This window comes from Neoarius graeffei, chromosome 15, assembly GCF_027579695.1.
Source record: "Neoarius graeffei isolate fNeoGra1 chromosome 15, fNeoGra1.pri, whole genome shotgun sequence".
Taxonomy (NCBI): domain Eukaryota; kingdom Metazoa; phylum Chordata; class Actinopteri; order Siluriformes; family Ariidae; genus Neoarius; species Neoarius graeffei.
Genome location: NC_083583.1, coordinates 4766339 through 4787333, shown reverse-complemented (window position 1 = coordinate 4787333; position 20995 = coordinate 4766339). Strand labels below are relative to the sequence as shown.

At 41.4% G+C, this 20995-nt stretch overlaps 1 protein-coding gene across 1 annotated transcript in view; it reads left to right on the top strand.

Moving 5' to 3' along the window:
• Positions 1-6320: 6320 nt before the first annotated feature.
• Positions 6321-20995, top strand: part of caprin1a (cell cycle associated protein 1a) — a 28389-nt gene continuing 13714 nt past the window's right edge. The window contains exons 1-9 of the mRNA XM_060940790.1: positions 6321-6469; positions 7265-7408; positions 8621-8683; positions 12763-12849; positions 12946-13190; positions 13746-13828; positions 19323-19493; positions 19571-19623; positions 19706-19792. Coding sequence (XP_060796773.1) covers positions 7265-7408; positions 8621-8683; positions 12763-12849; positions 12946-13190; positions 13746-13828; positions 19323-19493; positions 19571-19623; positions 19706-19792 — 933 coding nt within the window. The 5' untranslated portion in view covers positions 6321-6469. The remainder of the gene's footprint in view (positions 6470-7264; positions 7409-8620; positions 8684-12762; positions 12850-12945; positions 13191-13745; positions 13829-19322; positions 19494-19570; positions 19624-19705; positions 19793-20995) is intronic.

The window sequence follows — 20995 nt, the reverse complement described above, 5'->3', positions numbered from 1 at the left end:
TATTTTATAATTATATAATTAAATATATAATATTAATATATAATTATAATCATATAGTTATATGAACAAATAGTTCAATGCGAAAATAAACCAATCAATTAATTAATGTGGAAATAAGGAATTCATTAAATAAATAAATAAATAAATAAATAAGGAAATTAAATGTGAAAATAAATAATTATAAGTATAAATAAATAGGTGGGCGGCACGGTGGTGTAGTGGTTAGCACTGTCGCCTCACAGCAAGAAGGTCCTGGGTTCGAGCCCTGGGGCCGGCGAGGGCCTTTCTGTGTGGAGTTTGCATGTTCTCCCCGTGTCCGCGTGGGTTTCCTCCGGGTGCTCCGGTTTCCCCCACAGTCCAAAGACATGCAGGTTAGGTTAACTGGTGACTCTAAAATTGACCGTGAGTGTGAATGGTTGTCTGTGTCTATGTGTCAGCCCTGTGATGACCTGGCGACTTGTCCAGGGTGAACCCCGCCTTTCGCCCATAGTTAGCTGGGATAGGCTCCAGCTTGCCTGCGACCCTGTAGAACAGGATAAAGCGGCTAGAGATAATGAGATGAATGAGATGAGATAAATAAATAGATAAATAAATAAATCAGAAAATGAATGAATGAAATGTGGAAAAACAAATAAATGTGCAAACAAATAAATAAAATAAACAGCCAAACAAACCTACATGTACATTAATAAACATGTAGAATATTAATTAATCAATGTTGTAAAAAAGTACATTATTTTTATTTGTCCTTTATTTTACCAGGTGATATCCCATTGAGATATTAAATCTCTTTTGCAAGGGAGCCCTGGGAGTACAGATAGACAATATAAACACATACTGTTAAAAAAAGTACACAATACAGAACAACATCAAAACAAACAGAAGTAAAAGGAGCTACAAATACATGTGACAATAAACTAAATAAAAAAGTTAGAATAAATAATGTGGAAACAAATACAAACATATATAAATTAAAAAATGTGTACCATTGATTGATTGATTGCTTGATTGATATGTGAAGATTGAATTTTCTGAAAGGAAACTGGACCGTCTATTTTTATATTTGATAAATTACTGTAAAATTCACTTGAAGAGTCTTTGTGAAATTCTTCTAAAATATCATAACGAACAAAAAGACACCTGGAGAGTTTTTCCCAGAGAGGTATCTGGAAAAACCTTGAAAGTATTGACTGGATTTACTGTGAAGCCACAGTGAAGAGAGAGTGATCGCATATGGAAACCCATTTTAGATTAGACGTTAGACATCAGGCGTTTTGTCTCGGCTTGTCATCAACACTGCACTCAATAATCTCACCACCCACGTGAGCCTGATAGAGAGCTGCGATCCAAACTCCTCTCTGCTCTCCTCTGTCTGCATGCCAGCCAGCAGAAGAGCTGTTTTCCAATCCGTCCTGGAATGCTGCTCAGGATAATTGCATCCATGGCTGCCATGTTTTCGGTTTGCGTGTGAGGTCTCCAAAAAAAAGGAGCTTAAATCTGTCGTAATCAGGAGGAGTGGGAGAGATGGCGCTAACAGACAAACAAATGGTTAGCGTTTGGACTGAGAAAGAATCTCCACCACATGAGAGAGAGAGAGAGAGAGAGAGAGAATGCTTTTCCTGTGAAAGAGTGGAAAGGGAAGAAAGCAAAAGAAAGAATGAAAGGATGAGTTGATGAAGCTGATCTGAGTCTCACTGATGGCTCACAAATCAGGAGAATACAGGAGAACATGTGGAACCCACAGGAGAGCATGTGGAACCCAGAGGAGAACATGTGGAACAATCAGAAGATTTTTTTTTACACCTGTTTCATTCATTTTCACTTCACATGATTATATTTCAGACTTGATTAATTTATTTTCATCTTTAATTTTTATATATTTAGAACATGTGATGTTATTTCTCACATTGTTTTCACATCTGGTCACATGATGTAAGATGTTCCTTAGTTATCCAAAGAACCCTTAAGGAACTCTTGAAGAACCCTGTTTTGTTTCTAAGTGAGATAAGTGATGATAACTGAGAATACCTCGGTGAGACTCTGCAGCCACGGAGAGCCTGAACCCTGCCGTGGAAGCTGATGTAGGTCTCAGAACGTCACATACAAACGAGAGCCGAAGGAACGAGAGAACAGCCGAATGAGACGCATCACCAACACCACACACTTCTCCTGCAGTGACGCGCTTCGAGCTGTTCAACACGTGTGTCATGGTACTGCAGCAGAAGAAAACGATCTGTATCCAGTACAGGACGCTCAGGGCTCACAATCTGTGCTATCGTTCCTGTGGGATGGGAAAATCTTTCAGCAGTTTTATCTGTCATTCTGAAAAACACGGCATTCACTCAAAAAGCAGACAGACGACAGGACCGGGTGTGTGAATCGGGTGTGTGAATCGGGTGTGTGAACCGGGTGAAAAAAATCAACATTCAACAGAAAATGAACAAGACGAGTGCAATAGTTTGCATGTCCTTACTACACAATGAAGACAATATAATGAGCAAGAAAGAAATGATAGAAGACAGAAAGAAAGATGGAAAGTAGGAAGGAGAAAGAAAGAAAGAAAGATGGAAAGAAAGAAAGAAAGAAAGAAAGAAAGAAAGAAAGATGGAAAGTAGGAAGGAGAAAAAGAAAGAAAGAAAGAAAGAAAGAAAGAAAGAAAGAAATGATGGAAAGTAGGAAGGAGAAAGAAAGAAAGAAAGAAAGAAAGAAAGAAAGAAAAATGATGGAAAGTAGGAAGGAGAAAAAGAAAGAAAGAAAGAAAGAAAGAAAGAAATAAATAAATGATGGAAAGAAAGAAATGATGGAAAGAAAGAAAGAAAGAAAGAAAAATGATGGAAAGTAGGAAGGAGAAAAAGAAAGAAAGAAAGAAAGAAAGAAATGATGGAAAGTAGGAAGGAGAAAGAAAGAAAGAAAGAAAGAAAGAAAGAAAGAAATGACGGAAAGTAGAAAGAAAGAAAGAAAGAAAGAAAGAAAGAAAGAAATGATGGAAAGTAGGAAGGAGAAAGAAAGAAAGAAAGAAAGAAAGAAAGAAAGAAAGAAATGACGGAAAGTAGAAAGAAAGAAAGAAAGAAAGAAAGAAAGAAAGAAAGAAATGATGGAAAGTAGAAAGAAAGAAAGAAAGAACAGGACTGGGGTCTGTGTGCTCGGTCCATTCCTGATTCGTGACTGAGCTGCAGACAGGACGTTGGTGGAGAAACTCACAGAATGGTGTCGAGACAATGATCTGTCTGTTAATGTTGATAAAAGCAAAGAGATGACTGTTGGCTTCAGGAGGTTCAGGAGGAACGCTCACCGCTGCACATCAGTGGGACAACAGTGGAGCAAGTCAGGAGTTCCAAGTTTGTTGGTGTGCACATCAGAGGACCTGCTCCTGGACTCTCAGCACCACCTGCTGGGCTCAGGAGGCCCTGTGACTTCCTGTAGAGGTTGAAGAGAGCGAACCTCCCACCTCCCATTCTCACCACGTTCTACAGAGGGACAGTGGAGTGTCCTGACCAGGTGTCTCACTATGAGGTAAAGTTTCAGACCACAAGACCTGAGAGCGGATTGTGAGGACAGCTAAGAAGGTTATTGGGGTCTCTGTATCCACCACTGCCTCCTTCAGCATTGTGGATGATCCCTCCCACCCCTCTGAAGGCCTCTTCACCATCCTGACATGGAGCAGAAGGTACCAGAGCATCCATGTTTTTTTCCTGTGTTAAATGTTACATCTTTTTCACCCCTAACCCAATGGGGGCACAAATTTTTGCACCCATCTGCACATAATAATGATCATTTCCATCGCTTTAAACACCTGTACATGTTCCTCTGGAGACAGAGAAGGACTGGCAGCGTCTCTCTTGCTGGTCATTTCTCCAAATGTGTTTAGTGGCTGAGAAAATGAAGCGATCTCTCCTCCATGCCAGAGTGAATAAACTCCAGACTCATCACACACATGGGTTCCTGGTCTTCCGAGTTCTGCGGTAACACTGAGGAACTTTAAATGCAGGGCTGAGTGAGTCCAGGGGCCACCTGACACGGTGACCATGAAACAGATACACCAACATCTCATACACATCATCCTTCTGATAGTGAAGATTACAGCCACAGAGCCACGATGAAATATCAACATTTCACTGAAACAGCGAGCGGTGATCCACTCCGATGTTCTGGAGCTTCTGAGGACAGGAAACTACTGCAGCTTTGGAAAGATGATGTTTTATATTTACACAGGGGTTTAAAGGCAGATTATAACATTTTATAATCACATGAAAGCTCCTGAAAACCCAAATGAGACAAATATTACTCTGACAGTGAGTTTGTTCTCTACACAGTGAATCAGAAAACAGTTTCACACTGCAGTGTGAGGGACAGTCCTCTTCCGCCCTCTGGTGGTAAACAGTAAGACTACATGTGTAAAGACGAGAAAGGAGGCCCTGCCGAGTTCCTCAACACCAGCCTGGGTTGGGTTTTTGTTCAGTTTTGGAAAAACAGGTCAAAAATATAACAAGTTCCGACCTTTAATCGAATACAGCTTTAACCAGGACAAGAGACAGGATAGACTGTCCAACTGGGCTCCATAACCCTAATGGGCAGGAACAAAAACCTCTAAAACACATTTAAAAAACAAACAAACCCAAGTTCCCTGGACAAAGGGAGAAAGAAAGAAAGAAAGAAAGAAAGAAAGAAAGAAAGAAAGAAAGAACAAATAATTTGAAGAAAGAAAGAAAGAAAGAAAGAAAGAAAGAAAGAAAGAAAGAAAGAAAGAACAAATAATTGGGAAAGAAAGAAAGAAAAAGAAGGAAAGAAAGAACAAATAATTGGAAAAAAGAAAGAAAGAAAGAAAGAAAGAAAGAAAGAAAGAAAGAAAGAACAAATAATTGGGAAAGAAAGAAAGAAAAAGAAGGAAAGAAAGAACAAATAAGTGGAAAAAAGAAAGAAAGAAAGAAAGAAAGAAAGAAAGAAAGAAAGAATAATTGGGAAAGAAAGAAAGAACGAACAAGTAATTGGAAAAGAAAGAAAAAGAAGGAAAGAAAGAACAAATAATTGGAAGAAAGAAAGAAAGAAAGAAAGAAAGAAAGAAAGAACAAGTAATTGGAAAAGAAAGAAAGAAAAAGAAGGAAAGAAAGAACAAATAATTGGAAGAAAGAAAGAAAGAATAATTGGAAAAAAGAAAGAAAGAAAGAAAGAAAGAATAATTGAAAGAAAGAAAGAAAGAAAGAAAGAAAGAAAGAAAGAAAGAAAGAACAAATAATTGGAAGAAAGAAAGAACAAATAATTGAAAGAAAGAAAGAAAGAAAGAAAGAAAGAAAGAAAGAAAGAAAGAAAGAAAGAAAGAAAAAGTAATTGGAAAAGAAAGAAAGAAAAAGAAGGAAGGAAAGAACAAATAATTGGAAAAGAAAGAAAGCAAGAAAGAAAGAACAAATAATTGGAAAAAAGAAAGATAATTGGAAGAAAGCAAGAAAGAAAGAAAGAATAAGTAATTGGAAAAGAAAGAAAGAAAGAAAGAAAGAAAGAAAGAAAGAACAAATAATTGGAAAAAAGAAAGAAAGAAAGAAAGAAAGAAAGAAAGAAAGAAAGAACTAATAAAAATACAAATGTCAAAAAATTATAAACATAATCTGTTTAAAACAACAAACAAATCTGACATAAAAAATAAATAAACAAGTAAACATTAAAAATTACAATTATCCAAGAAAGAAAGAAGGTTACACAGATACTCTTGTCAGCTCTAACAGCTGTGTCTTGGCTACCTCTACCTGATGTTACAGTTTGTATTATTATTACATGATCATTTAATAATAATAATAATAATAATAATAATAATAATAGCTCCTCTGTGTCTGTAAGTGTTCGAGGTGAGTAATGTTCAGTCCACATGAAGGACTGATGGCTGGAAGGGCCGGGCGGCTGTGATGCGGACAGCGGGCTCATCATCACACAGTGCTGCCGCAGTGAGTTTCATTAGGAGCCGCTTGCTGTGTTCACTTTATAAATATCAGTGTAAATATGAAGCGCTGGATCTCCCCGCGCCCCGAGTCTCTCACAATGTAACCGGAGCTCTGTGGAAATGTTTTATCTACAGAAATGTTCGATTCTATGCCTGTTCGTTTCGTCAATTCAGCACCTGTTCAATTATTTTAAACTTCGCTGTTGCTTCGTATTTTCAAATAAATCAATTCGGAAATAAAAACACAATGCAAAGGAAACATGTTTTGTTCGAGAAATATTTGTTTTAATATCATATTTCTGTACTGAAATAAAGTCAGGCGCAGTCAGGTCAGCCCGCAGGGGTCCTTTTTCAGCCATATAAATCCTTCACTAAAGTAGTTGCGGTTTTTGTAGTTGCCGGGCAGGCCGACGGTCTGGAGCGTGGTTAGCTAGCTCATATCCAAAAAAAACAAAAACGAGCGACATTCGAGAAAAAAATAATAATAAACGTTCAAACACATAGAGAGGTTTGACATCTCTTTCAATATTGAAAGTAAAGGTAAGAATAATGTCGGAGACCGAATAAACGATGAATTTCCCGAGTCTGTTCGAACCGACGTCGAGTTCATGCTGGCTAGCCTAGCCTAGCATATAGCCTAGCATATAGCCTAGCATAATAGTTTAGCATAGCCTAGTCCGGTGTTAGCATGAGTTAGCTCAAAGATGACTGATGAAACTTGTCAGTTTTAGTGTGGAATATTTTCAGTTTTAAATTTTCCTGCTGAAAGAGTAGTTTCGATCCATCCGTCGATTCGATTACGAGCTCGCGAACTGTCTCGGTTTGATAGTTAGCGCTAATGCTAGTTAGCGTGTTCGCGTTAGCAATCGAGCCGAGAAGAAAGGATGGAGCGGGGGGGGAGGGGGATCATGGCAGAGCCAAGACGACGAAGAAACCCTTTTTAATAATTAAAACGGATTGTGATCGGTGTATGAATCGGAATCGGAATGAAGCAGGCTTCTGCGAGCAGCGCGGTGTGAGGCGGAGATTAGCCGGCCGACACCCTGCAGGATCCGGCCAGTCTCTGAGCTTTAGCATTAGCATTTTCGTCCATTTCACTGACCCATTTCCAGCAGCATTCCTCCAAAGCGTTGTGGAATAAATAAATAAATAAATTAACTAATAAATACACTCTTGGACTCGTTGACATAACTCTTGAATAGATGCCAAACCAGAGGAAGTGAAATGGATTTCATAGATGTTTATTTTAGATCTGATTCACTTTATATAATTTATATTGCTCATATGTAATATAATGTATGGTATAATGTCTTATTTTTGTTTGTCTCTCTCCAGATGCCATCTGCAACCACTGGTGACTATGCTGTTCAGTCGTCCAGTCCAGAGCTGGGCTCTGCTCCTGTCGCGGCTCCCACTGAGGCCCTGAAGCAAGTGCTGAGCATCATCGAGAAGAAGGTCCGCAACATGGAGAAGAGAAAGGTATCTGTTGAATGTTAATAGCCTGACGACAAACAAGGGTGCAGATAGATGAGACAAGATAAAACATAACAGCGCATTAAACACACTATGGGCAAAAGTTTGTGGACGCCTATGAGGTTCTTCCAGAAACTAATAACATTAGTATGTTCGTTACTTGACTGGAAGCTCTTCCAGCATGATGATGCATCTGTGTACAAAGCAGGCTCCATGAAGACATGTCCGAGTGGAAGAGCTCTGGTGTCCTGCACAGAGCCCTGACTGATCTTGCCTTCAAGCATTTAGCAGGTGTTCTTATTCAGGGTGATGTACAATATACCCTGGGCAGCATTTTGGGGGGTTAGGTACCTTGCTCAAGGGCACTTCAACCATTCCTGCTGGTTCAGGGAGTCAAACCAGTGACCTTTTGATCCTAAAGCTGCTTCTCTAACGATTAGGTGACTGCATCACCCATGTGAACAGCTTTGGGATGAACTGGAACACGGACATATAGGTGTGATGGTCAGGGGTGCACAAATTTTTAGTCGTAAGAGTACTGGTGTGTTGGAGACCAAAAAGATAAATTTTTTTTTCTGAAAGTGTCTCTTTTCTCCAGTTTTGAGAATGTGTTCAGAAAAGCGAGAACCTACTTGACTTCAATCTACGTGCATTTTTCCAGAGACCTGATCTCCCTCCCCTCCCCCCTCCGGGTGGGGGGAAAAAGCTCCAATTTACCAATTGGTAATGGACACATCAGGGTATTTTAGTGCTCTGATGTCTAACTGGAAGCCCCACCCCTTTCTCCGGTCTCATTTTAGTAATTTATAAAAATGCTGGAAGAGTGTAGAAAGATTTGATTTGAGGAGAAAACCAGGCCTGCAACACATTGTCAAATCAGACGCTACAAATAACATTAACTGTGTTTAGAAAGCACAGATGAGGTCAGACGTTACGAGCAATGAACATTTCGGCCATGTGGAAATGTTTGGAGGTTTATACAAGGGAGATTACATAAGGGATGAGATGACAACTACTGGAATGGGGAGGGGGGATAGATGTGAGTAGACAAGCTATAAGAACGTCCTCATGTCTCGTCTAAACCAACAGGGAAATGAATGTGGCTAAACGAGCTTGCCTGGGTTTTTATTTCTTTAATCTGGACATCATGTCTACAGTAAATGTCATGAATTGTGGTTAGTGACTGAGACCGCTAATTAATTTATTCATTGTTTTTAGTGCAAGCTGGAAGACTACAAGACACGGAAGAGCAAAGGAGAGCGCCTAAATCAGGACCAGCTGGTTTGTACTAGTCTTATGTTTTAGTTTAGCTTTGGTCATTTAGTTATGGGTAGTGATTGCAGTTTTAGCATGATCCTGCATTGCACGCATGCAAAATTAAAAAAAAAAATTTTTGCTTTAGCAAATAAATTACAAATGATGGGTATTATGTTTAGACCATGCATGAATGGTTTTTCATTTAACCACATGGTCTGGAGTGGTGTTCCACTTACACCACAGCAGTTTCTCAAAGATTACAACGTGTAATTTATTAACAAAGGACACGTTGCACATCTTAAGTTTATAGAGGGATAGATTTAATGATATGCAAGGGGAGTGACGAGTGAAAACAGGAATTAAAGTGCATTATAGCAGCGATAAACTTTAGCCCCTTTACACAGCCTGTTCAAGGTGGAAATCTTGCACCTTTTATTCTGCATTACATTCTGTAAAGAGGCCCTTCACCAACGTTTTTCACGCAGTGTCTTCCATATTGCCAGGCAAACAAACCGCTGCGACACTTCATAATGAAAATCGAGGTAATTGCAGTCAGTACAGTCTCTCTGAAACAATTACGAATTCAGATTATATCAGCAGATCGTGTTGCATCCAGAAGCTGGAACATGCAGGTATCATGGAGCCATAATTTGCCCACAAACATTTATTCTGCCCCCTGCATGTACTGTGCATATGGGTTAAATCCAGAGGAGGAATTTCGCCATGCTTGATTGTACATGACAAAAATAAAGGTGGCTGCTTAATTTACCCACAAATGTATTTATGCCACTTGGTGTACAGTGAACCAGCTACCGGATTTGAGACTGTGACATCCTGAACTATTTAGTATTTGGATTTCTAACTATACCGGAGATGCTAAAAGCTGACCAAAGTATAGATGCCTACCAATGTTTTAAGGCCAGTTTTGTGCTGGAATGTTATGGAAAATTCACAATAAAGAAAATACCTTATCAAGGTAAGCTCTCGTGTGGATTTCTAACAGTATACAAGCCAGAGCCTTGAGCTAGCATTTTATGGCGTTTAGCCAAGTCTCCGTTATCAGTGCAGAACACGTGCTGTTAGTTGAGCCAAGCATTAGGTCTAATAAAATATCACGTCCAAAGCCTGCATCTAGATCTACATTTTACCGTTGTGCAGGGCTTTCACACTAACCTGATACATGTTCTCCACGCGCACGGGAATATGTTTATCATCCAGTTGTCTTGTTTAACTGCAGCCATTTTTCTCGCCTTTCTGGGTTCATCAGGAAGAGGTGAAAAATTAAACCAGGCTTACCTCATCTTCTGTTATTACATCCAAAAGCACTATGGTTCTCTGGCACTGTTCTTTTAGATGGAACTTCTAAAAGTTTATCTGTAGATGTTTACCGAATTGGGCTTGGTAAGCTTGTGCCGGTCGCTGGCAAACACAGCTCACCAGGGAACATGGCTGTTAACATGGCTGTGGTTACAATGACGTGTCAAAGTCCTGTATAAAACCTCCCAATGCAGAACAGGTGTCCGTATTCTGCCTCTGAACCAGGATGCTGGTCGTCACCACCGGAATTGACGTCTGTGTCAAAGGTACAGCTAGTGTGGCGGGACAGGGGTGTGGTGACTTTAATGTTGGCATTCTTCTTTCTGAGACCAGCATGAATTCAAACCTCTCAATCGCCAGCATCACAGGTCTGCATGCCTTTCTACCTCGTCACTTCCTACTTCACTTTCTCCAAACTTGTGTTGCTTGTACGGGTCTCTCCACTCCTCTTCCTTGTTACCTTGCACTCGGAGTCACTCTCTGCATGGCTGTTACAGTGCTGACACTGGAGACTCCTCCTGTAAATGTATCCACTGTACGAGCCCCTGTGAGTGACCGTTATTATAGCCAGGATGATGCATTAGAATGGACACATATTAATATAAACCTGTTCAGGGATGCCACCAAAACTGCTCTGAGCTGTCCCGTTATTAAAAAAAATAAATAAATCCTGCTTCTTCTGATCAGATTTGAGCATTTAAAATACCACACTACCCCAGTGTGAAATTTGAGATGAGGATAAAATTTGCCTTGGCGTCTGCTCCTATTTGGAATTAAATGATTCCGCTTGGAATTAAACCTCTACAGGCCACGCCCGTAAGCGACTTGTCAGTTGCTCATGTGTACGCTTATTTAATTTCTGTGTAATAATCAGTGGTTCATTGTGTCAGCAAGCTGCATTCCTTTCCCAGGGGGAAAAGGCTCCATGTCTCCAATGTGAGGTGAAATGGCCGCGAGATAAACCAAGCATAAAACGTTGTCCTGTGTCTACCCGCAGCTTCTGCCGTCAAGCGTCTCGCCGCGTGAGCCGGTTCAACTGGCAGCTCCACCACGTTTGAGTGAGATTGTGCACGGTTGCTTTTTCTCCAACATTTCCTGATTTCTGCGCTGAACACTTTGCCCGTTTGGCCTGTCTGTTCCTGAGGATTAATGATGCTATTCCACTTTTTCCAGGCTGTGTTTTGAAATGTCAATGCCCATTTCCTGCCTGGTGTGTCTGATCTGGTCAGCAGTTTACCTCGAGGTTGAAAGGATTTTTCAGCGGCGGACATCTTTGAACGTTTTGTGTTTATAGACGTTTGGCCTGGAGCTGGAACGCGTTTGGTTTTCATGTTGAGAGAAGACTCTAAAACCGACTCCTTTATGCATCAGGGTAAAGAAGTCGAATGCTGGACACTGAATGGTGAAACTTTCTAGTTACTCTGATTGCCTAAAACTAAATCGCAGCCGGTGCAGGCTGTTCCTCTACAGTACCTACCTGTGCCCCTGCTGTGGGGGGGGGGGCTTGCAAGCAGAGGCAGCAGACGCTCCACTGTAGATGAGGGCAGTTCCACTTTACGCTCTAACTCAGAAGACTTAGATTTTTTTTTGTGCTGTTTTGCATGCACTACGCTTACGCAGTGTCTGAGAATCCGAGAGCAGAAAACTGCTAGACGCACATTCCATACCAGCCAACCGCGCCTGTCTAACAGTAAGCGGCATTAACATGCAGGAAGGGCATGGATCAGACATTGCCTCCCTTAGATGTTGCATGCCAAGGCACTCCGTGCAGCGATCATGTGCATCCAGCACCTCCATGAGGTTGGGGCAAGTGGAGCACCTCACTGAATCCATCTCGGTGTCTACTCACCCACGATTTTTTTTTTTTTTTAAGAAAAGAAGCAAGGTGTAGCGCTGCTTGCTAGCCTGGTAACCAAGACTAGCGAGTTCGCGAGCGCAACTTTACCGCTACAGGCAATGATTTACTAGCAACCAGAAAACCGATGCTCACGTAAAGTTGTAAGTACATGTTAACGTTATTGGCAACCAATTCGCTAACTCGCTCAACACTGACAAACCTGCCGGCAACCGAACAGTTTGTGACAAGACCGATATAATAGCCGTCCCTGAAAACTTGGCAGCCAAGATTCAGTGACTATCGATACATCTCAAAATAACGTTAACCAAGTTACCTTAGCGACTAAACAGCTCGTGTGGAGTCGAGTCCCACTGAAGTCCTCTTCAGTCACGAGCTGCACTGTAGATTGTCGCAGGTATTCCCACAGTTAACTGATAACACGCACACAATTCCAATAGAAGAGATGCGATTCCAACGCGAGAAAGAGAGGCCAAGTGGCGTGGGATGTTGCCTTATGTAGGCAGGCACGTCATGCGTAATGAGATGACAACTTTTGTATGCGGTTCTCGAAACGCGCGGATGCTTCCACTCGTGCTTTCAGCACCGCCCTGGCGGTCTGGAGTGAAGGAAATAGAACTAAATCTCCACTGAGGTTCACATTAAAGCTGGTAGTGAGTGTGACTTGGAATCTTCAAGCAAGGCGAGGGCATGTACGCAGACACCTCCATGAAAGTGCCTTCGCCTCCAACTAACATTACTGATCATGAGTTTATAATTTGCTTTCAGAACTATTGATTTTAGTTCTAAACACCTCTACAATCACAGGGTTTTATTTATCCTTGACCGTGAGCGGCTATCTTGCCAAGACTTGTTTTGACTTTTGTAGCAGCACAATGTCTGTATTAAATCCTTGCGTGTTGATTTCTGATCCGTTTATTTTAAACTGTAGGAAGCTTTGTCGAAAGCTCAGGAGGTGGCACACAACTTGGACTTTGCCCGGGAGCTGCTGAAGAGCTTCTCGTCTTTAAATGTCGAGGTTTGGCGTAGTTTCTCGGTCGTCTTCTATTTTATTTTGCTACCCAAGCCTCTCCGCGTGTGACCTTTCTCCTCTGCGCTTGTTTTCCTCATGCAGATCCAAAAGGCGGTGAAGAAGGCGGCGCGGCGGGAGCAGCTGAAGCGTGAGGAGGCCGAGCAGCGGCGCCTGAAGGCTGTGCTGGAGGTGCAGTACGTTCTGGACCAGCTCGGAGAGGAGGGTGCGAGGCAGGAACTGAGGCAGGTGGAACGAGGGAACGATGGACCTCTGCTTACTGAAGCCGAGCTCAAGGGACTTGACGACTTCTACAAGCTGGTCGGCCCTGAGAGGGACCCCACCATCAGGTGATTATGTTAAAATAATAAACCCTTTTTGCTTATTAATTATAAATTGAATAAACCTGCTCTGGATATATTACTGTTGGATTTCATCTCAATCATTTTTTTTTTATTGAAAGTCCAAGTGTTGGATGATTAACATTTGTGCAAATGTATTGCGTATAGAATTTAGTCGTTATATCACTGTAAGGTGGATTAAGCAACATGGAGGAAATGTACGATTTTCAAGATTGAGTGATAGTTGCTTTTGATTCAGTTCTATTTAGTTTGTCATGTTGGTGGAGGGGGAAATGTGGTTATAAATATGATGTAGAAAAGCAAATTGTGGTATATGTGGTCAACGGATCACCCAGCTCCACTTGACATTGCTTGTTTTAGTAGTTTCACAGTAGACCCTGTTTAAACTTGGACATTTTGTCCATCGTTGCCAAATCTATCTATAAATCGTCTCAAGATGAGCCAAGAAACAATTTGTTGCAAGTGTATGTTCATGTCAGGCTGGATTTAAATTCACACACTCGGGTTGTTTGACAACAGCGTTTCTGTTCTTCCCTCTTCCAGGCTGACTGATCAGTTTGAGGAGGCGTCTGTGCATTTGTGGGAGTTGATGGAAGGAAGAGACAAAGCTGTGGCAGGAACCACATGTAAGTCCTCGCACGGTCCTTTTAAATAGGATGGAAAATGATTCAATTTCACTTACTGCTAGTAATTATGCAGTTGTGGTTATTCTGTAAAAGGAGTGCTTTAATTAGAAATGGGTTCATGCAATCGAATTGCGTCACCGGAGGCTATCGGTCACCAGGCCCTTCGCTGCTCAGGTCTGTGGTCCAGCTGTTCCTCTCGACTCGTTGGTCTGAGTCAGTAGCGGAGTGTCGTCTCGTCTTGTCCAAGGCCTGCTCTTAAAGCCTGTGGGTATGAAGGGATGGGCGGGGTCAGCTCCATGAGGAGTCCCACTCTCATACTCATGAGCTGTCAAGATTTCACTCAAGTCTTTGTTTTACTTATTTTACAAAATATTATCAAACCGGAATGACTGAGGAACATGTGTGGTGCTCCTGGTGAAAGTCAAGTTGTGACACGATTTGAAAGATTCTGCACCAAATTAGCATCGTGTGTTTAAGTTATAAAAAATATTGATGGTGCTTGCGGTGCACCTTGTGACTTTTTTTTTTTTTTTTAATAATTAGTTGTATACCTACCCAGCTGATGATAGTGCCGTGTGGTCTCAGGCCAGAATGCACTCCGACTTGCTGATGAGGGGTGACTTGTCATTCATCGAGAGCATCTGCAATCAGCCAATCACAGGCCAAATACGTTACGACGTAATGTATTCACTTGACGTAACATTGGGAAGAAAATTTAGAAGTAGGCCATCTGCTTTTCTGCTCTTCAAATGCAGATGGACAAATGTGAATTACCGATCAGTGTCTGCTGGTCAGACCTCATTTCCCAGGCTGTTATTTAGTCATGTTGTCCTAGCCTAGTAAACTAGACCCACCTGCCTAGCGGCCAAAAATATTTTTGCCTGCGAGTGGGTCTAGCCTCGCACCATATCAACAAAACACCCCGGGCATCAAATCGTGCCCGCCAATCGCAACGCAAGGTTTTTGTTTGGATTCTTTGGGCGGGCTTTTGCAGGAGTGACGACAAAGCTGCGCGACGCTGGAGAAAGCGCAACAGGAAAGATGGCTACGGCTAGTGAACAGCGCGAGTTTGACTCCGCTTTGGAATCAGTTTTAGAAGAATTAGACTTGGAGTTTTCGTTGAAACATGAGCAGGAAGAGGCTCTCCGCTCATTCCTTTTCAAGAAGGACGTTTTCGCTGTTTTGCCGACTGGCTATGGCAAAAGTCTGATCTACCAACTGGCTCCGCTCGTAGCCAAAAGGATGGGGCTAGTTTGTGCAGTACGAAGAATTAAACAGCTTTGAAACATTACTTTTTGATTGTTTCTTATTTTCCAGTTATTTTAAATTTAAGGGAAATTATTTCACCAAACACCACTAAATAAAAACTCTCAAACAGTTTAAGCAAACCCTTGAAAAACACTTGGGGGGGGGGGAGTGCATGTTAAGTATGTGGTACAGACTCCAAACTTGTGGTCATCATCTCCAAACTTCTTAATATCTAGAACCTGTTTATTAATTAATACGCATTTTGAAAAATTATTTATTTCAAGGCCTCCCCCACTGCTTTCTGTCGCTCTGACTACGTCACAGTCACTGTTGCGCTGATTGGTCAGAGCGTTGGCCTATATGCACAGAGACCGTTTGAAAGACAGCGGGTTGTTCCTCCCACCCCCTTCGGAAATGCCTGCGAGCGAGGCCAGACTAAATATTCACATTTAGTCTGGCTTGCTAATATTGTCCAACTTTTGTACTTAAACAGCCTTCAAAGTGTCTATCGCAGGTCTAATGATATGTTCGTGTCAAGTTTGAGGCGTTGTTTAATGTCATGTCGATGCTTCCTTCATAAGAGTGGGCAGGGCTCGACATTAACGGTTGTCCGCTTGTCTGGGACAAGTGATACTTAATGTCAGACAAGTTCATCGTCTCAGTTACTTGTCCGATCGGACAAGTGCCAAAATACGCTGATATTCGGGTTACATATCAAATTTATCAGTTTATTCACATGATTTTCGAAACATCTGACTCGACATATTGTTTTGATGAATCGCCGGATGTTTCTATTCAGAAAGAGCGATGCGCGCATGCGCAATATTCCACTTGCGAAACCGGCCAATACCGCTTCATGTATTTGAGCTGAAAAGTAAACGGTCGTTTATGATTGGTTTTAATCGTGTCATACACGTGGATTTGTTGACATTTCTGTTGGCGGGATCATTATTCAACTGTATATTTACGTTGAGTGTGTGGTAATTTCCAAATCTTTGAATTGTTCGTTATATAGCAGAGCGTGTGTGGCGGGGAATGTGCGCCTGCATGCGTGCGGATTGACAGGGAGTGAGCTAGGAGTGGGGAAAGTTATCTATGAAATACCAAGCTGTCAAATGGCTGCTAATTAGGTTACCGGCTGTATTAACTAATTCGTAATGGGAGTTTAGGGATTTGAAACATGGGGCTCTATAATTTAGATATAATTATGGATTATTTGAAATTTTTTTTTTTTGACCATTAAATACCATACAGGAGCCACACTGAATAATTAGGCAACAATTAATCAGTGGAGGATATATTCAAAGTTAATAATTTAAAAATGAAAATATACATTTTTAATTTTCTGCTTTTCAATTTCTCATAAATTAATGATTGGTGGAGTCCAATTTTTCTGCAGTGAATAGATTTGTGTTGAGGTAATTCTGGCAAAATGATTTCTTTGAGTCAGTAGAGGTGTGGAGGTTTTCATAAGATGTATTATCTTGTCATTTGATAACTAGATTTCAGTGTATAATAATCAGTGATTGACAGTATTAATCAGTCAATTTTATCAGTTTTTATTTGTAGCATTATTTGTTTCTCTTGTCCAAATTGGTGATATCTCAAGTCATAAATTTTATGATGATAATAGTTTTTGTGATATTTGTTCCTGAACTGCAGAGTACTGATCTGTGTGTGTATATATAACGGTTCGTGTTTCTGGATCTCTCAGAATAGTTTTGTTCTTAAAATTTTATGCTCATAATTTCTACTCTACTGGAATATATTGCTTCTGAACTTCAGCATAATAATTGGTGAATTATGGTATCAATCAGTCTGTTTTACTATATTTTTGAACTTTTGCCTCAGTATATCAATTATTGATTACTTTTGATTCATAGCTATTATGCATATGTTGTGAATTCGGAAACAAATGCAATTAAGATTGTTCGGTTACAAAGTTTATTTGTGGCTATTTTTATTTTTTCTCAAATTTCTTCGGATAAGTCAACTTCACATTCGGACAAGTAAATTTCCTTTCAACTTGCCCGACAGGACAAGCGGTCTCAAAAGTTAATGTAGAGCCCTGGTGGGGTATGCAAGAGTGAGTGCTCATCCTCTGTGTGAGATTGCTTGAATTTTTAATTCAGTCCAATCACTTGAAGTTTTCTGAAATAAAATCTGCATCTGGGCGGCACGGTGGTGTAGTGGTTAGCACTGTCGCCTCACAGCAAGAAGGTCCTGGGTTCAAGCCCCGGGGCCGGCGAGGGCCTTTCTGTGTGGAGTTTGCATGTTCTCCCCGTGTCCGCGTGGGTTTCCTCCGGGTGCTCCGGTTTCCCCCACAGTCCAAAGACATGCAGGTTAGGTTAACTGGTGACTCTAAATTGAGCGTAGGTGTGAATGTGAGTGTGAATGGTTGTCTGTGTCTATGTGTCAGCCCTGTGATGACCTGGCGACTTGTCCAGGGTGAACCCCGCCTTTCGCCTGTAGTCAGCTGGGATAGGATCCAGCTCGCCTGCGACCCTGTAGAAGGATAAAGCGGCTAGAGATATGAGAAAATCTGCATCTGCTATATTTGATCTTTTGTAACTTTCAGTTTCGCCTGCTCTTCATCCCAAGGTGGCCATCACAATCACCAGAAGGTTGTTAATAATTGCTTGTTGCAGCTATTTAATGATTGGACAGTCAGGTGTTTTGAGCTCTCTGGTATGTGCTGACCCCTTGGAGGCTCCACTCCTTCCTTCAGTTCATGTTGATCGCTTTCTGTAAATGTAGAATATTTAGTTTAATAGTGATTTATAATATCGATGGAAATAACTTGGAGAGCCAGCAAAATGTTGGCCATTAAATTAAACAGGGCTGCAACAGAACCCAGTGTTTTTACAAATGAAAATGCCAAAAACTAAAGGGGTTGTCAGGAAGTAGAAATATGGTGTGTGTGGGCTTTTTGGAAAAGAGGGTGAAGTTGAGTTCTGAGACATTCCTGCAGTGGAAAAATGGTCTAATGTGGTTCCTTAACATGCCACTGCAGTGCTGAAAACTTGTTAGAATGCTCGTTTCATTATACTGCAACCGTCTAGTAAAGTAGTTGTGACAGTTTCACTTAGTGGACTTGGTTCATTTTTCCCTGGAAAGATTTAGTTTAAATGTCTGTCCTTTATCCAGGAATTGGGTTTTTTTTTTGGGGGGGGTGCTAAGAGCGGAGATGGCTCCAGATTCCAGGTTGTTGTGTTGTCAGTGTGTAATAGTGTGGCTGGTGATGTTGAACCAGAATGCTGAGACTACTTTGAATAGGGAAATGCAGTGAGTAACCCTCGCGACTCTACTTTTTACCTTTTTTTTATAAATGGTCTAAAATGCTCACTCACAGAGACTCGGATTGTTTTGCAGGTCAAGGGGCCCACAGGGCCCCTCCTGGGGAAAAAACGGGCCCATTTCTACTATGGGGGGCCCAGTGATTATCTTTCAGTTGAAGCGAACCTAGTGAGTGAAGTGAGCCCAATGAACAGCTGGGGCAGCCCAGGGGCTTTTTTTTTTCTCAATTGTTTTTTTTTTTGGTATTAGAAGCCATATGAAGCAATGTAGATGACAAAAATCAATGCTTCAACCAAATATATTGAGATTTGTTTAATCAGTGGCAATATTTTGGAATTCAACCACAGGCCACTATATATCACATCTATATTATCTCCTTGTAAATTATAATTTATTTTATTAACTTGTTTTCAGTTTGGTGTAGGTCTATAGTAGTAGTCACCAGTGGCAGTTGTTGTAAATCTAGTATGACTAATTACCTTGGGTATCAGTTTTTTCAGGTGAATGTGCTCTTTCTGCTGAAGAATGACAAAATAGATGTATTTTTTTTTCTTATCCATGTTTTCTTGTCTCTTTCAAATATTCGTACATGGACCATAAGACACCACCTAGCGAAAGACTTGGATCAGGTTTTACTCGCTTGGGACGCTACAAACGGGGTGGTGTATATTCAATATGGCGGCGGTCAAAACAAATTCATCCGATGCTGAAATCTGTTGAATATCCAGATAATTATGTTGGAAGTTGCGTATTTGTGCAAGATTTTCGATAGAGACCATGAAGTCAAGTAATACGCCACGAAACGTTCCAAATGGGGTATAAAATGCTCGCGTCCATATTGGCCCCTGCCCCTCTCGATAATGCGGTCATTATTTGAAATAGTGTGTCTTAGACCTGGGCGTGCCAACAATCTGAGTCTCTGCACTCATGACCCTTTTCTGATTTATAGACAAGGCCCTTAAGGAGACTTTGGACAAGATATTGCTCAGTGGCTACTTTGACCGGACACAAACGCACCAGAATGGAGTGTGTGAGGAAGAGGAGGAGGAACAACAGCAGCAGCAGCAGCAGTCTGCTCCTGCGGAGTCAGTGGAGTGTGAGGAGCAGCTGGTGGAGCCAGGTATGAATCATTGCTGTGTACATATGACTAATGATGGGTCTGGTGCTGGCGTTTATGGTTCTGCTTTTGTTGAACAGAAGGTTCAGTCACTCAAGAATTCACGGAGTCCATTGAAGTGGAAGCAACAGAGGTTGGCATCACTACTTTATTCATTTATTAGTGTATTTCTTGTTTGTCATTCTTGGTGCCTAACGTTGTCCCTTTCGTTGCAGTTTGTAAACCGAAAGTTCATTCCAGAAGCCACTTATAACACCAGTACTGAAAAGGAGCAGGGAGGAGAATGGGCCGTGAGCCCTGAGGTGAGAGCTTGGTTTGTACACGAGAGAATTTTCATACTTGAGATTTGCTCCGAGAGTCGATATGTGTAACGGCGTGCACAAACCGTTTGAGGCTTTGAATGTTCAGATTCCAGAGAACCACTCTGAGGAGCTTGACTTTACTTCCTGCTTTGCTTCCTGTTTCAAGTTTCATTGTGGCCGGGAAAGCGTGATGGTTAGCAGAGGGGATTGAAATGCCTGATCAGTATTCAGAGCAAAGAAGGCATTCGAATGCAAATGAAGAAATGTGGAATTACAAGCAGCTTCAAGACAAAGGATTTATATGAAGATTTGATCAGTTTTGAGCGGGGGGGGGACGGACAGAAGCACTAGGCTTGGGATGAGTGCTTTTTTTTTGGGGGGGGGGGGGGGTGTTAAATATAATGCAGCCTGCTAAATTACATCCTTAAGTCTTTAGTGAAGGTCTACAGCTATACTATACGATTAAAACCACGACACTCGGTGATGTCACTCTGTTATATCTACAGGATCTGTTCTGACTCTTACACCCTGCACAAGGTGGAACAGCCAGCAAAAGTAATTTACTGATTTAAATAGAATGCCAAGTCATGCATCAAGATTGCAGTTGGGAACTGAAACATCATTCTTGTTTAGGATCAAATCCAAAATGAAGTCGTGGTTTTTTTTTTTTGTTTTTTTTTTTTAAATTCTGCTTATGGTTTCCTAAATGCAGTATCCCTTCATTACTGTAAACCAAGGTTGCATGTATACAAGAACATGCATAGAACTATCTGCCAGGACCGGTCTAATACCCCTTTTCCACCAAATCAGTTCCAGGGCTGGTTCGGTGCCGGTGCTGGTTCACAACTCGTTCAACTTGAGAGTCAGCTGAGAACCAGTTTGCTTTTCCATAGCTCGCGGTGCTAAGTGAAGCCACATCAGTTACGTCGTTGTATATGTCAGTTACGTTGCTACGTTTGCATAAACCTTGGCGCGAATATCGAAGCAAAAACAACACAGAAGCAGCAGCAACAACTACAATAATAATGGATGACTTCGCATTTGTACAGCTGCTGCTTCTCGTCACTTAAAAATGGCGATCTTTCGCGGTCTTATTATTGTTGGTCTTAACAACTCCGCCCCCCGCTGACGTAAGCAGTTCTTTCCTCTGGCCCAGCAGAGAGTTGGTGCTAGCCTGGAACCGGTTTTTTTTTTTTTTTTTTT